Source organism: Eleginops maclovinus, chromosome 23 (genome assembly GCF_036324505.1).
Source record: "Eleginops maclovinus isolate JMC-PN-2008 ecotype Puerto Natales chromosome 23, JC_Emac_rtc_rv5, whole genome shotgun sequence".
Taxonomy (NCBI): Eukaryota; Metazoa; Chordata; class Actinopteri; order Perciformes; family Eleginopidae; genus Eleginops; species Eleginops maclovinus.
The window spans coordinates 25,735,940-25,749,626 of NC_086371.1; the positions used below are offsets into that span (position 1 = coordinate 25,735,940).

The 13,687-nt window shown below is 39.9% G+C and overlaps 1 protein-coding gene and 1 non-coding gene across 3 annotated transcripts in view; one reads left to right on the forward strand and one right to left on the reverse strand.

Moving 5' to 3' along the window:
- Nucleotides 1–202: 202 nt before the first annotated feature.
- trnaa-ugc (transfer RNA alanine (anticodon UGC)) lies at nt 203–274 on the reverse strand. Its single transcript has one exon. It is a non-coding gene; the product is annotated as a tRNA-Ala (tRNA).
- A 489-nt stretch (nt 275–763) lies between these two features.
- Nucleotides 764–13,687, forward strand: part of zgc:154054 (Alpha-1,3-mannosyl-glycoprotein 4-beta-N-acetylglucosaminyltransferase B-like) — a 454,830-nt gene continuing 441,906 nt past the window's right edge. For both annotated transcript variants that reach the window (XM_063875670.1, XM_063875671.1), the window contains exons 1-5: nt 764–1,004; nt 6,453–6,626; nt 7,732–7,869; nt 7,976–8,109; nt 13,106–13,152. In XM_063875670.1, the coding sequence (XP_063731740.1) occupies nt 914–1,004; nt 6,453–6,626; nt 7,732–7,869; nt 7,976–8,109; nt 13,106–13,152 (584 nt within the window). In that variant the 5' untranslated portion in view covers nt 764–913. The remainder of the gene's footprint in view (nt 1,005–6,452; nt 6,627–7,731; nt 7,870–7,975; nt 8,110–13,105; nt 13,153–13,687) is intronic.

Sequence of the window (13,687 nt, forward strand, 5' to 3'; positions counted from 1 at the left end):
CTGACCATGCGTTTTGAGAGTTGCACGTGCCCCTAACGAAGTAGACCATTTGTATATATTTCGCTGCTACAAGATTGCCCTAAAAGCAGCAAAGCCAGCCGAACAGATACTTCACGTACGGTACACTGTGTTAATTTTCTGCATGAAAGCCGAGAGTTAAACAATGCTCTATGTCAGGAAAACAGAAAGTAATGAAAAACCATGGAGATGCCGGGGATTGAACCCGGGGCCTCATACATGCAAAGCATGCGCTCTACCACTGAGCTACATCCCCATACCATCCGGCACTCCAAATTTAGGTATTCATATCTACATACTGTAACTCTGGGATCTTCTTTAAACAGGTGAATCATGGATATTATACTATTGATGAGCAAGATAGGTTTTTGCATACACACAGAAGACACCATTAATTTGTTCTATAATGTCACTTTTATCCAATTACTCGAAATAGCCTACACTCTTAATGAAATAAGTAACGTTACACCTCACCCAGGCTTTTTATGATGTGTTTTAAATGTAACGTGTAAGCAGCTGCAAATGTAGGCTACCACACTACTAAGTCTAAATGAAAATTTCATCAATGCATTTTTAGCATTGTTTGTGTTCATGCTTCAGGCGTTTTTCTTATTCTACCGGCAATTGTCGCTGTTGCTCCCATTAATTCAGCGTTAGCACCTATCAACCGGTCTGGCAGCCGGCAGTCACACAGATTATTTATTCTTTTGGGGAAAGGCAAGTGTGGAGAGAGGCGTGATTTGTGTTGTTTGTTGTTGGCACAGGGTATAGTCACTCACTCTGTGCTCTTTACCTGACTGCTGAGACACACCTGCTGACCGCTCAGACATACCTGCTGCCCCCTGTCACAGCACCTGCAGGTCGGAACACATAATCGGACGGACAGAGAAATGAAATGAGACTTTTTTCCTTGAGAGTTGGATGTTTTTTGGCGATCGCCAGTTTCGCTTCGCTGTCTTGGATTATATCGAGTCCCAGTGATGAAGGTGAGCTGTCAGTGTGACCTGGCGAGACTAGAAAAGTAGAACTCCATGGTCGGGGTCACCTCTACTTCAGAAGTGAAAAACTTTCTGAACTGTAAACGAAAACAATATATTGCTTTCGGGTTCCTAAGCAAAAAGTACACTCACTAAAACTGAGAAAGAATCTGATTAAATGCAGTGGTGGAAAAGTATTCGGATTATTTACTTGAGTGAAAGTACTGAATGGAGACTGATATTTAAGTATAAGTAATTAATTACGATTAGAAAAAATGTACTATTTGGAGTAAAAGTACTCAATGCAGAAGCAATATTTAAATATTTGACCACAAAAGCAGCGAATCCTCACATTTAGGAGATGGAAAAGAAATATGTTTGAACCAAAAACCACACAACTGTTGCTAAATAATTTTCTCTTAACCCACTCATGGTTTTATTACATTTTATATGATGTTGGATGGTTAAATGTATACCAAATAATCCTATTTTGAAAGATTTTTCTAACTCTGAATTCACGAAGTAACTAGTAAATATAGTGGAGTAAAAAGTACAAACTGTGCTTCCAAAACTGTAGTAGTCTTGTCTAATTGTTGCATTATTTTATTTATCTTATTTGCACTGTGTATGTTGAGTTGTTGGAGGAGCCTGTGATATAAGATTTTCATTGCCAACATATATCTGCTGTGCATATGACAAATAAAACCTTTGAACCTAGGGTAGAACCATGAAATACTATAAAATGAAAAATATTAGTACAACACAAGTTCCTTTTAGATGTGTACTTAGTTCATTACTTGAGTAAAGGTACTTAGTTACTTTAGAACACACTGTCCTGTTGTTCATTCTCATTCTGTTGCTGCTTTAACTACTGAATTTCCCCAAAGGGATTAATAAAGGTACATCTTATCTTATCTTAGCTTCATTAATAATTAACCTGCATTATTAGGCACACTACTCCTCCCAAAACACATGTAGGCTTACACCTTATTTCTCTTACTGTTTGGACATCTGTTTTGTTTAATATGTTATTTTCTTTCTAAAGATAAGATCCTCTCCGAATCAAATGGAGAGAAAAGTATGAGAATCATGTTAAGATATCACTTTTATTTTCCTAATAGGCCTACCCTGACCTGATACCGTCACACAATAATACAATTAATTCTTTGATAGAAAGTTTAGGCAATAAATCCCCCAGCCCTATTGTGTGCCCGTCCTCTGTGGATCCATTATCAGCATCAGTTGCATGGAGTGGAGATCATGTGCCTGCACTAAGGAAAAAAATAGCTAGATATTATAAACATGACTACGATATCAATGACACTGTATTTGGCCTATGGCAGTAAGGGAAAGTCCAGGAGTTATACTAAATGTGCCAACAGTGATAGACTTGATCTACCTAATGTTCATTAACCTGCTAAGTTCACTGGCAGCTATACGAGGCCAATACTTACAAAGTGTCAGTGTGCTGAATAACTCTTAAAAATGCATGTGCAAACACTTAAGACAGGATACATGTTGTTAAAATGATGTCAATACTGCAAGTCAAAAATGCATGTTTTTGTGTTAAGTTAAAATTGGAGAATTGGAGCAATGATCAGAATCCAGATTATTTCCAGGTACGTTGACACATACAAGGTATGTGGTTTGATGCAAACATAAACAATCTAAGGAAATAAGTTGTAGAATAATCCAAAATATAAAGATAATGAAAATAAGTATTTTTAAGGAACTATTTAGCACTAAACTCTCGTCTTGTGATTACCCGTGTGTATTTAGTCCCTGTTTCCCTTTTGTCTGTTGTTCGGTCGTCGTCATTTCTTCCCTGTTCCCTTCCAAGATACCTGCCTGTTCCTGTTGCCCTTCATGTCTGGAGCTAAGTGTTTTTCATGTCCTGTGTTCCCCTTGGTTCGTGATTTCGTCAACAGCTTTTGAATAAAGCTCGCTTTTTGTTTTGACCCTTACCTGCCACCCCTTGATTTACTGCACTTTGGTCCTGTTTCCCCAACCCTGTCTTGTATCAAGTGAAAGACATATTCTGACTGGAAATTAGACACATATATTTGTCAAGATTTTGAGTTTTTGTAGTGTGATGTCGATGCAGCCAGAAGTTTTAGGTAGTTACCATAATTAGAAGGCTGACACATTCTTGTCAGCTGGTCGACTGGTTGTGGATGTTCTGGTCTGACTGCTCTGGTACGGCTCCTGTCGCTTTATTTGGAAAGAATTATAGTGCTCCAAGGCGCTCAGTGTCTCTGTCCCTGATTTCAAACTTCAGTCCCTCAAAATCCTGCCATAATGCATCAAATTGGTGAACTGTGAGTCAAAACAGAACTCAAGATATATCAGCAGAGGTGGAAGAAGTACTCTTATTTTACTTATTTACTAAAGTAAAAGTAACAATACTTCATTGTAAAAACACTCAGCTACAAGTAAGATTCCTGCTTTTACAAAGTATTAGCATCAGTGATAAGCAAGTTACTTCCAAAATGTAATACAGTACTTATGACTTATTACTGTCTTTTTAAAGTAATAAGTTACATTACATTATCACTGTCTCTGAACTGTAATGCGTTACACTACTTTTGCATTACTTTGAGTTACTTTCACCAAAATAACCTCTAAAGTTTGGCTTTAAATGCTGAAATGTAGTTTATTGCAGCTCATTAATTAAAGCTATCTATGGCAGTATGCTGACATTAAACTCATGCTCTGTTTAAGTGTGCTGAATAATATGTGATACCGGTAACATTACGTCTCTGTGTGTTATTAATAACATGTTAGTGGAGCCTCTGCACGGCCCTGTGAACTGCTGTATAGGAACGAGTCTCTATGGCAGCATTAGCTCCCCTGGTCGCCAACATGAAGAAAGTCCTGCCGAAATACTATCAGCACGTCAGCTGCCCCACGCGCGGTGGAAATACACTGGACCATGTTTACAGTTCTTTCCGGCATGGATATAAAGCCCTCCCCCGCCCCCCCTTCGGCAAGTCAGACCACATATCTCTTCTTCTGCTCCCCGTTTACCGGCAGAGACTGAAGAGGGACCGACCTGTGACAAGGACAGTGCAGCGTTGGTCCGAGCAGTCTGACTCTGCTCTCCGCCACTGCTTTGGCATCACGGAGTGGTGTGTGTTTGAGGAGGACATAAACACACACACTGACAGACAGAAGGCCCAGGATCCCTGCTCACTGGTTTTAACCAGTGCAGATGTGTGTAGATCTTTGAAAAGGATCAACACACACAGGGCTCCTGGACCTGATGGCATCCCTGGCCGTGCTCTCAAGGTGTGTGCAGTTTAGCTGGCAGATGTGTTCACAGACATTTTCAATAGGTTACTGCTCCAGTCTGTAGTCCCCACATGTTTTAAAGAGTCCATCATTGTCCCTGTCCCCAAAAAGACAAAACCCATCTGCCTCAATGACTACCGCCCAGTTGCACTCACCTCCATCATCATGAAGTGCTTTGAGCGGTTAGTCAAAACTTTTATCACCTCCTCCCTCCCTGACTCACTGGACCCCCTGCAGTTTGCCTACAGGGCAAACAGGTCCACGGATGATGCCATCTCCCTCACCCTCCACACTGCCCTCTCCCACCTGGACCAGAGGAACACTTATGTGAGAATGCTGTTCATTGACTACAGTTCAGCATTCAACACCATTGTGCCCTCCAAGCTCATCATTAAGCTCAGGGACCTTGGGCTCAACAGCGCCCTCTGTGACTGGATCCTGAGCTTCCTGACGGGCAGATCCCAGGCAGTGCGGATGGGGAACATCACATCCTCCACCTTGACCCTCTACTCCCTGTTCACGCATGACTGCCTGGCCACACACAGCTCCAACACCATCATCAAGTTTGCTGACGACACGACCGTCATCGGCCCTGACATCTTGGTGCCAGGACAACAACCTCCATCTCAACGTCAGCAAAACAAAGGAGCTGATTGTGGACTTGCAGGAAGAGGCAGAGAGAGGAACACACACCCATCACCATCGACGGGACTCCTGTGGAGAGAGTCAGCAGCTTCAGGTTCCTCCGGGTAAACATCAGTGAGGACCTGACATGGACACATCACACCAGGGTCATATCCAAGACGGCTCGACAGCGGCTCTTCTTCCTCCGCAGGCTGCGGAAGTTCAACATGGACTCCAGGATACTCTGCAACTTCTACAGGTGCACCATCGAGAGTATCCTGACTGGCTGCATCACCGCCTGGTATGGCAGTTGCACCGCCCTCAACCGTAAGACTCTACAGAGGGTGGTGAAAACTGCTCAGCACATCACCAGGACGGAGCTGCCATCCATGGAGGACCCCTACACCCAGCGGTGTAGGAAGAAGGCCGGTAGGATATTAAAGGACCCCCATCACCCCAGCAACAATCTGTTCTGTCTGCTGCCGTCTGGCAGACGGTACTGCAGCATCCGGACCAAGACCACCAGACTCAGAGACAGTTTTATACCACAGGCTATAAGACTGCTGAACTCCTGAGCTGTGTCAATGTCTACTCACATCTGTTTATAGTACTCATATCTATATATATATATATATATGTATATGTATATATATATATATACATATATATATATATATATATATATATATATATATATATATTACTGTTTGTAACGCGTTTTGTACACCCAACTCTGGTTGGCATATAAAAATACTTTAAGTACTCACTTAGAGAATCACCAATTTAAGCGCCATATATTTTTTATTAATATATTATAATTATTGACGCATTAATATGTTCATCACTTTAAAGTTGCACTTGCTAAAGATAGGGTTAATTGAAAACACTTTATATACCACTGGGCAGTTTAACTTATCATACTATATTATAGTTGTAAATAACCTTCTTTTTGCACCTTAATTTTGGTAGTATAAGATCCAGACTTTTATTTTGAAAGAACTTCTACTGGAAGCCTACGAACAATGAAACAGTCAAAGTGACAGATGTAATGACGATGGACAATGCTACAATGAACATCTAATAAGTCGTTAAATTGGGTTCTTAGCACCTGGCTGATAAAAGCACAAGCTCTTATGTTGGAAACAATTTGTATGCAAGCAAGGGTATACATTAAACAGTTACCATCAGTTCAAGAGTTAAACCATCATTCAGTTGGGGCATTACAATAGTGTTTTAATTGATTGATATTTTGTATTGATAATCTCAATCATGGATTAAAAGTATAAAGTAGCATAAAATGGTTAACTCGTGGAAAGTGCCTACATGTTTTACTTGAGTAAATGTACTAAGTTACATTAGACCACTGGGTATAAGATTAGCAAGGTTCTGATTGGGCTATCTGTCTGTTGAGCTTGATTGGGGCTTTTGTAACAATGCCTAAGGTGATTGCTTTTGCTAATGTCCCACATGGTCCGGTCCTCGGAATTAAAATGTGTTTTCTGCTTCACTGTGCTTCCAAAATGCCTGTGTTTGTGATGTTAGTGTCTCTAGGTGAAGCAGACCTGCAGATCCTGTATAAGCGTCTGCTGGGGGCCGAGGAGCAGGCAGAACAGGTCAGCCAGGAACTCGGCAGCATCGTGGAGCATCTGAAGAACATGTCCAGAGCCGCCAACTCCACCCAACCCCCCCGGAATATCTCCACCACCATCTCCACAGGTGCTCTTCCTACCCAAATCATAAAAACATGTGAATTAATAAGTACATTCACTCAAGTACTGTGCTTTAGTACAATTTTGAGGGAGTATTTCCTTTTAACATAACTTTGTACTTCTACGTCAATACATTTCAGAGGTACATGGTGTGCTTTTACGCCACTGGATTTATAATACCTTTACAGATTTGGTGAGTGTTTGTGCAGGGTTATCGGCCTCCTGAGAGGCTGTATGTACCTCACTATGGGATGCTAATTTGTTAGAAGGATGACGTGTTTTGGGGTAGTTGTGGCCTTTATTACAGGTAGTGGAGATAAAACAGCCCCAATGGTCCCTGGAATTGAACTAGGGACATTTTGGTTCAATGGCCGGTGATTTAATCTCCCTCAGAAATGGAGGCACCTTGATCTTGACATTTCAGATAGTTTAATAATTTGTAGTATGTTACAAAAACCCGGTACAGTTGGAGTGTTAACCTTAATATGCTCACTTCCCTATTATACTCTTTTTCAACAATTTATTCCAGGTCTCAGATATATACAGAACCTGTCTCTGATTGGCTGAAACACCAAACACATCATCGCAGCATCCCATAATCCCGTTTCAGCCCTGTTCCTAAAGTGCTGATTCTGTGTCTGTAGCTTTAAATGCTAATGAACTGCTGCTGGCCACGCCCCTCTGAATAGTGATTGGTCAAAAAAACACAATAAGGTGCTCTAGGAGGAGATCCAGGAGATAAGGTGGGCGGGGGTTACCTTGGTTGGTTAAAAACATTGTGACATCACAAAGTGACCAAAATCTGATCAGCTGATTTTCAGACCAAAAGAGTCTTTGTTCCTGAAAACTTTCAGAGTGTCTTAACACAGAGGGGTCACATGCTTATGCATAAAAGACATGGAAAAGTGGATTTTGCATAATAGCTGACCTTTAAATGCTGCTACAATTGTTTTAGCCATGGACGAGTTATCTGTCTTTATTTAGATTTTGTATTGGTATTTCCAATGTGTTCTTTCCCTCTATATTTAACGTTGCAAATATCCCGGTGCGGACCAAATAAAGGAATTCTGATTCTGTGAAGTGTTGACCGAATCTTTCCTTCCTGTGGACAGAAACAATCAAGCTGCACTCAAAAGATGCCATCCCACCGATGTTCCTTCAGCCCCAGATTTACCAGTACATGCCCCACCTCAGACTCCATCCGGACAGCCTGCTGCCCAACGTGCTGCTGGGACAGGGACGCCGCGGAGGTGTCGTATATAACCATGACCACACAAGATTTGCTATCAAATCGTGTTGATCTTACGACATGACATTTTTTTTGCTGACTTAGAAATTGCGTGTGTGTGTTCTCAGTGTCCATGGTGCTGGGCATCCCCACAGTGAAGCGTGAGAAGCAGAGCTACCTGAAGAACACACTCACCTCTCTGTTGTACAGCCTGACCGCCTCAGAGCAGACAGACCTCCTCATGATTGTCTTTGTTGCTGAGGTAACACACACACACTCAGATCTTGTGCTTGAGTAAAAGTAGAAGTACTCAGATCTTGTACTTGAGTAAAAGTAGAAGTACTCAGGTGTTGTACTTGAGTAAAAGTAGAAGTACTCAGATCTAGTACATGATTAAAAGTACAAGTACTCAGATCTTGTACTTGAGTAAAAGTAGAAATACTCAGATCTTGTGCTTGAGTAAAAGTAGAAGTACTCAGGTCTTGTACTTGAGTAAAAGTAGAAGTACTCAGATCTTGTACTTGAGTAAAAGTAGAAGTACTCAGATCTTGTACTTGAGTAAAAGTAGAAGTACTCAGATCTTGTGCTTGAGTAAAAGTAGAAGTACTCAGATCTTGTACTTGAGTAAAAGTAGAAGTACTCAGATCTTGTACTTGAGTAAAGTAGAAGTACCAGAGTGTAGGAATACTCTGTCACAGTAAAAGTATTCAAAATGTTCCTCCAGTAAAAGTAGAAAGTACTCTCATCTAAATGTACTTAAAGTAGCGACAGTAAAAGTTGTCATTGTTTGATTGGTCCATTTCAGAATAGCATATATTAGAATCATTTTTTCACATTTATTGATGCAAACTACAGCCCGGGGGCCAACTGCGGCCCTATGTCCATTTTGAATTGACCCTCACCTGAAACTTGTGCTTGTTCTTAAATATACATGTGAACACATTACACAGTAGTATTCATGTGTTAATAAGCCCAATTTTTAAATAAATGAAGTCAATTAAAGTTGAAAACATTGTCTAACAAATCTCAGCTGATTAAAAAAAGCCAAATAACTCATTTACATAACAAGCTTGAAATAAAAGAAGAGACCACTCCACATGTTTCTTAACTCTGTATCTCTACCTGTATGGCAGCCATTCCAGTGTCTGTTGAGTTCCAACACAGAGAAATGTTGTCAATAATTTATGGAATATAATAAAAAACTAAAAGACCCTTATCTCAAAGACATACCTTTAAATAGTAAAACTGGAGGAACTGATAATGCTTAAGTGGTCTCTTGATTTTTTCCAGAGCTGTATGGTTGCAATTGTTAGATGATGTTAGAAGAGAAATGTAGCGACTGTAATCCAGCCCTGACTGATGAGTGGGCCTGAACCTGACTTTATACATTGAAAGCCATCATGAATTAATACATCATTAATGAGGAAAAACAAAGGCTTATAAGAAAATCAACCACTGCAGGATGTGGAAGGAAACAGCCTCTTGATTTTGTAAGGTGTCACAAGAAGTCACCCTATTGCCAGGTGAAGTACACGCTCATGTAAGGTCCCAGCGGGGGTCAAAGGGTACGGTTGAATGGTCCAAAAATCAGCTCCTCTCGTCTTCTCCTCTGCTCTGTTCCTTGACCTTTGTGTGAAATGTCACGGGGTTAAGGAATAGTGGATAGGAGAACTCAAAAGGACTTAGGAAAAGAGACTGTGGTGCTTTGAGAATGCGACTGCACTTTCACTATCCCACATATGTATGATGAAGGACGTTATTAATGTGCGTCTGCTGTGGGGAACTACAGCTTCTATAAAGCGCACATAGAGACTTTGCACCGTGCTCTGATGGTGTTGTTTTATGCTTTATGAAGGAGGACAACAGAGAGACATATATTCTTCATTAGGTTGGAATCAAATAAAAAAAGTGAAAGGTATGCTTGTCACTTCAGTAAAAAAGGAACGTTCATATTTCTGCTTTTGATTAAAAACAGAGCACTTTGGCAAGTTAGGACATGCATTTTAAAACGCTTAATAAGCACCTTAACTTTCATGAAACGTATTTCTCGTCACGATCGGTTGTTTCGGTGAACGGCCGAATAATGTGTAGGCATTGAGGGATAGCATTTTCTTCGTTCAAAGCTCCTTTCCTATCATATAGAGAATTCAAAGTGCTCTTATCATGGCTGCCGCTGAGGGACTCCCGGGTCATTCTACTCCGTTAGGAACCTTCCTAAGACAATTTCTGCAACATTTCTGTTCATAATTGCGACCTCTGAGTTTACAGCTGAGAAATGAGCATAGGTCAATGACAGATAAACAACTGAATGCAAGTGTGTGTATTCCGAATTGTAAATTTATTGGTTTTAAGCTTAAATAGATCCTATCTCCTGCCCCTAACATTAGGATGGGTCAAATGCAGAATGTAAAATTTCCCCTCTGTGGAACGATTAAGGGTTCCTTCTTCTTTCTTTCTTTCTTTCTTTCTATCTCAGAATACCTTAACACAAAAGACATCTTATGTATCACAGCCTCCTCTGCTGCTTGTTAACCAGGGCCATTGATTCACACCATGATGTACAAAGTGAAACTGGAACCACAAAAAAACTGGTAGAACGAGTGCCACACACAAACACACGTTGACCTGTAACTCTGAAGGACTTGTGATGGCAGCTTGAAACCACTCCCATGATTATTATAATCTCTTCTGTTTGGATGAAGCAATGGGCTTTAGGCGCTGTTAGGCCAGTTTTGCAAGATTGCACCGAGAATCCCCATTCTTCCAGTCTTTATTCCCTATCACATCAGACATCAGAGGTGTAAAGTAACTAAGTACATTTACTCCAGTACTGTTCTTAAGTGCAATTTTGAGATGCATGTACTTTACTTGTGTAGTCCAATTTGTTGCTACTTTGTACTTCTACTCCACTACAATCCAGAAGTAAATGGTGTACTTTTACTCCACTACATGTATTTAATCCCTTTAGTTACTTTACAGATCTGGATTAATGATGGTAAATATAACCAACCCTTAAATCAGACGTTAGTTCACCTGGAGTAAATCCAGCAGCTACCCTGCAGTATACAAAGCCATTCAAACTAGCTGCACCTTTACCAGCTCTGAGAACACTTTAATGATCAATCATTATAAAACATATCAGAGATATTATTCTGAAATGGACCAATCAAACAATGACTACTTTTACTGTCGCTACTTTAAGTACATTTAGATGAGAGTACTTTCTACTTTCACTGGAGGAACATTTTGAATACTTTTACTGTGACAGAGTATTCCTACACTCTGGTACTTCTACTTTCCTCAAGTACAAGATCTGAGTACTTCTACTTTACTCAAGTACAAGACCTGAGTACTTCTACTTTACTCAAGTACAAGACCTGAGTACTTCTACTTTACTCAAGAACAAGATCTGAGTACTTCTACTTTACTCAAGTACAAGATCTGAGTACTTCTACTTTTACTGAGGTACAAGATCTGAGTACTTCTACTTTTACTGAAGTACAAGACCTGAGTACTTCTACTTTACTCAAGTACATGATCTGAGTACTTCTCCCACCTCTGTAAAACATACATGGTTAATCCTCTAATCCAGGGGTAACCAAACTACGGCCCGGGGACCAAATGCAACCCGCAGGCCATTTTGAATCGGCCCAGAGCAAATTCGAAAAGGACATTTTTGAACAAATCTGAGTTGATAAGAAAAAAGCCCAATAACTTATTTAAATAATAAGCTTAAATCATACCGTTATATTTCCCCTTTGTTATAATCAATCTGAGGCTTCATTCGTTTTAAGGAATGAGCTGCCAAACTGTTTTTTTCCCTAAATAAATGAAACCATATGGAGAGCTGTGATGTAGGCTCAAGTTCATTTGTTTTAAATGTCAAACACTTCCTTCATAAAACAGTGGAATCAGATTGGGTGATTTTTCTATTGGTCTACAAAGCTTCACTTGTATGTCATTAAAAATGATAAGCAACACTTTGGCGTTGATTCCCCCATGGTTCTATTAATAGGAGCACTCCACACATATCTGATGTAATAATCTCTAAAGAGCAAACTTTCCCACATTGTTATCTGTCAGTTTCCTCTCATAAATAAATAAATCCGGAGCAATGATTGAAGCCTGGGATAAGTCAGCACCCGTTTTTGTTCCTTACAACCTTTGCTCTCTTGCCAAGTTTACCCGCACGATGACGTTACATTTATATAAGGCGGATGGATTTCCCTCGTCCCTTGGCCCTCGTCATAGGAAAGGGTCCAGTAGTTCATTTATAAATGTGTATATCTCACAGTAATACGGTTACAACAGTAAACAGAAAGTTAATTTGTGGATCATTGTTCAACTTCATTATAGCATTCAGCACCAAATGCCCTTTTTTTATCAACTAAAAGTGTTTATTTTATTTTAGCAGAAATGATCAATAGGCCAATACTATTGAACGTAACAATAAACCCCTTTTTATTATTTAGTACAATTAAGTGCTATTATATCATTGGATTCAAAAACATCCGTAATCAAGTTTCTGTTAGTGGTATACATTTACAACTGAACTTGTGGACCGTTTTCTATTACTTTTTAAAAATAATATGAAAAATATGCAACATCAATCTGCTCATATAGCTGTAGATGCATTGCTTTATGTCTGTCAAAATATTTTAGTGCTTAACAGTCCAGCGTTTGATCTTTGCAAAACACGAACACAACAACAAATCACTTAAAAATTACTAGTTTGTGTATATACTGTAGGACCTGTTTGTGCATGTGTATGTAATTGTAAACTAACACTAGAGTGAAAAACTGAAGAACAGAATTTCTCCTCTTAATTAATCAAGGTGCATCTTAATGTTAATCTTAAAGGTGTCCTATTATGCTATATTTGAACAATATATTAAGGGCAATATCTATACAAAACATGTCTGTGAAGTGTTTTGCTCAAAATATCAAACAGATCCCCCATCGTAGCATTCCTCATCCCCCTCTATTTCAGCCCTGTTCCTGAAGTGCTGATTCTGTTGTGATTAAACGCCGTATTATGTTCCAAACCACATCCAGCATTATCGAAGCCAATCTTCTGGATCAGCTCGCTTGTACCCCCGTTTTTTAGAGATGTGGGTAAGGAGGAAAAGAGAGAGGGTTGTATTTTGTGACACTTTGTAAGTCTCCTTACACACCGGGACACACATTTATGTAGAAAAGACAGCAAAACTTTAATTGACTGCATCACTGACCTTCTCCTGTTTCTCTCCTTGTCCCAGACGGACTCAGACTATGTGGGCAGCGTAGCAGAGACCGTCAGGACCAAGTGAGTGATTCTGTTCTGGCTCACATATGGGGGCACCACCTTTAAAGTTGGTTCCATGGGTTCTGTTGGCCTCTTACATCATTACACTTCTTTAGATTTTTTAACCTGAAATGTTTCAAAAAGGTTTTACAGAAAAATAAATAACCCCATTGGTTACATTTGTTATAGTTTGAAGGGTTTTACTGGGGTTCATTTCTTATCCGGTGTGGGGCTTTTCTTCCCCAAATTAAAACGATGTGAGTTGCATTTTGAAAACAAAGGCAAAAACAAGTAAAGGCATTTTCATATCTGTTCTTTCTCGTGTAAGCCAATGGGCTCACATGATCAGATGTTTTTTTCTTACTTGCCGTTGTGATCCGTCTGATCTATTTAGACCCGTAGCAATGCAGCCTGTGTGCTTTTAGACCTTACAATAACCTGTCATTCCTTTTTTTGAAACCAATTGAATGGGCGCACAAAGGTAGAGTAATGTCCTTAATTACCATTGGGAAGCCATTGGTTTTTGCTTAGTCAATGTTTAAACACATAAACACTG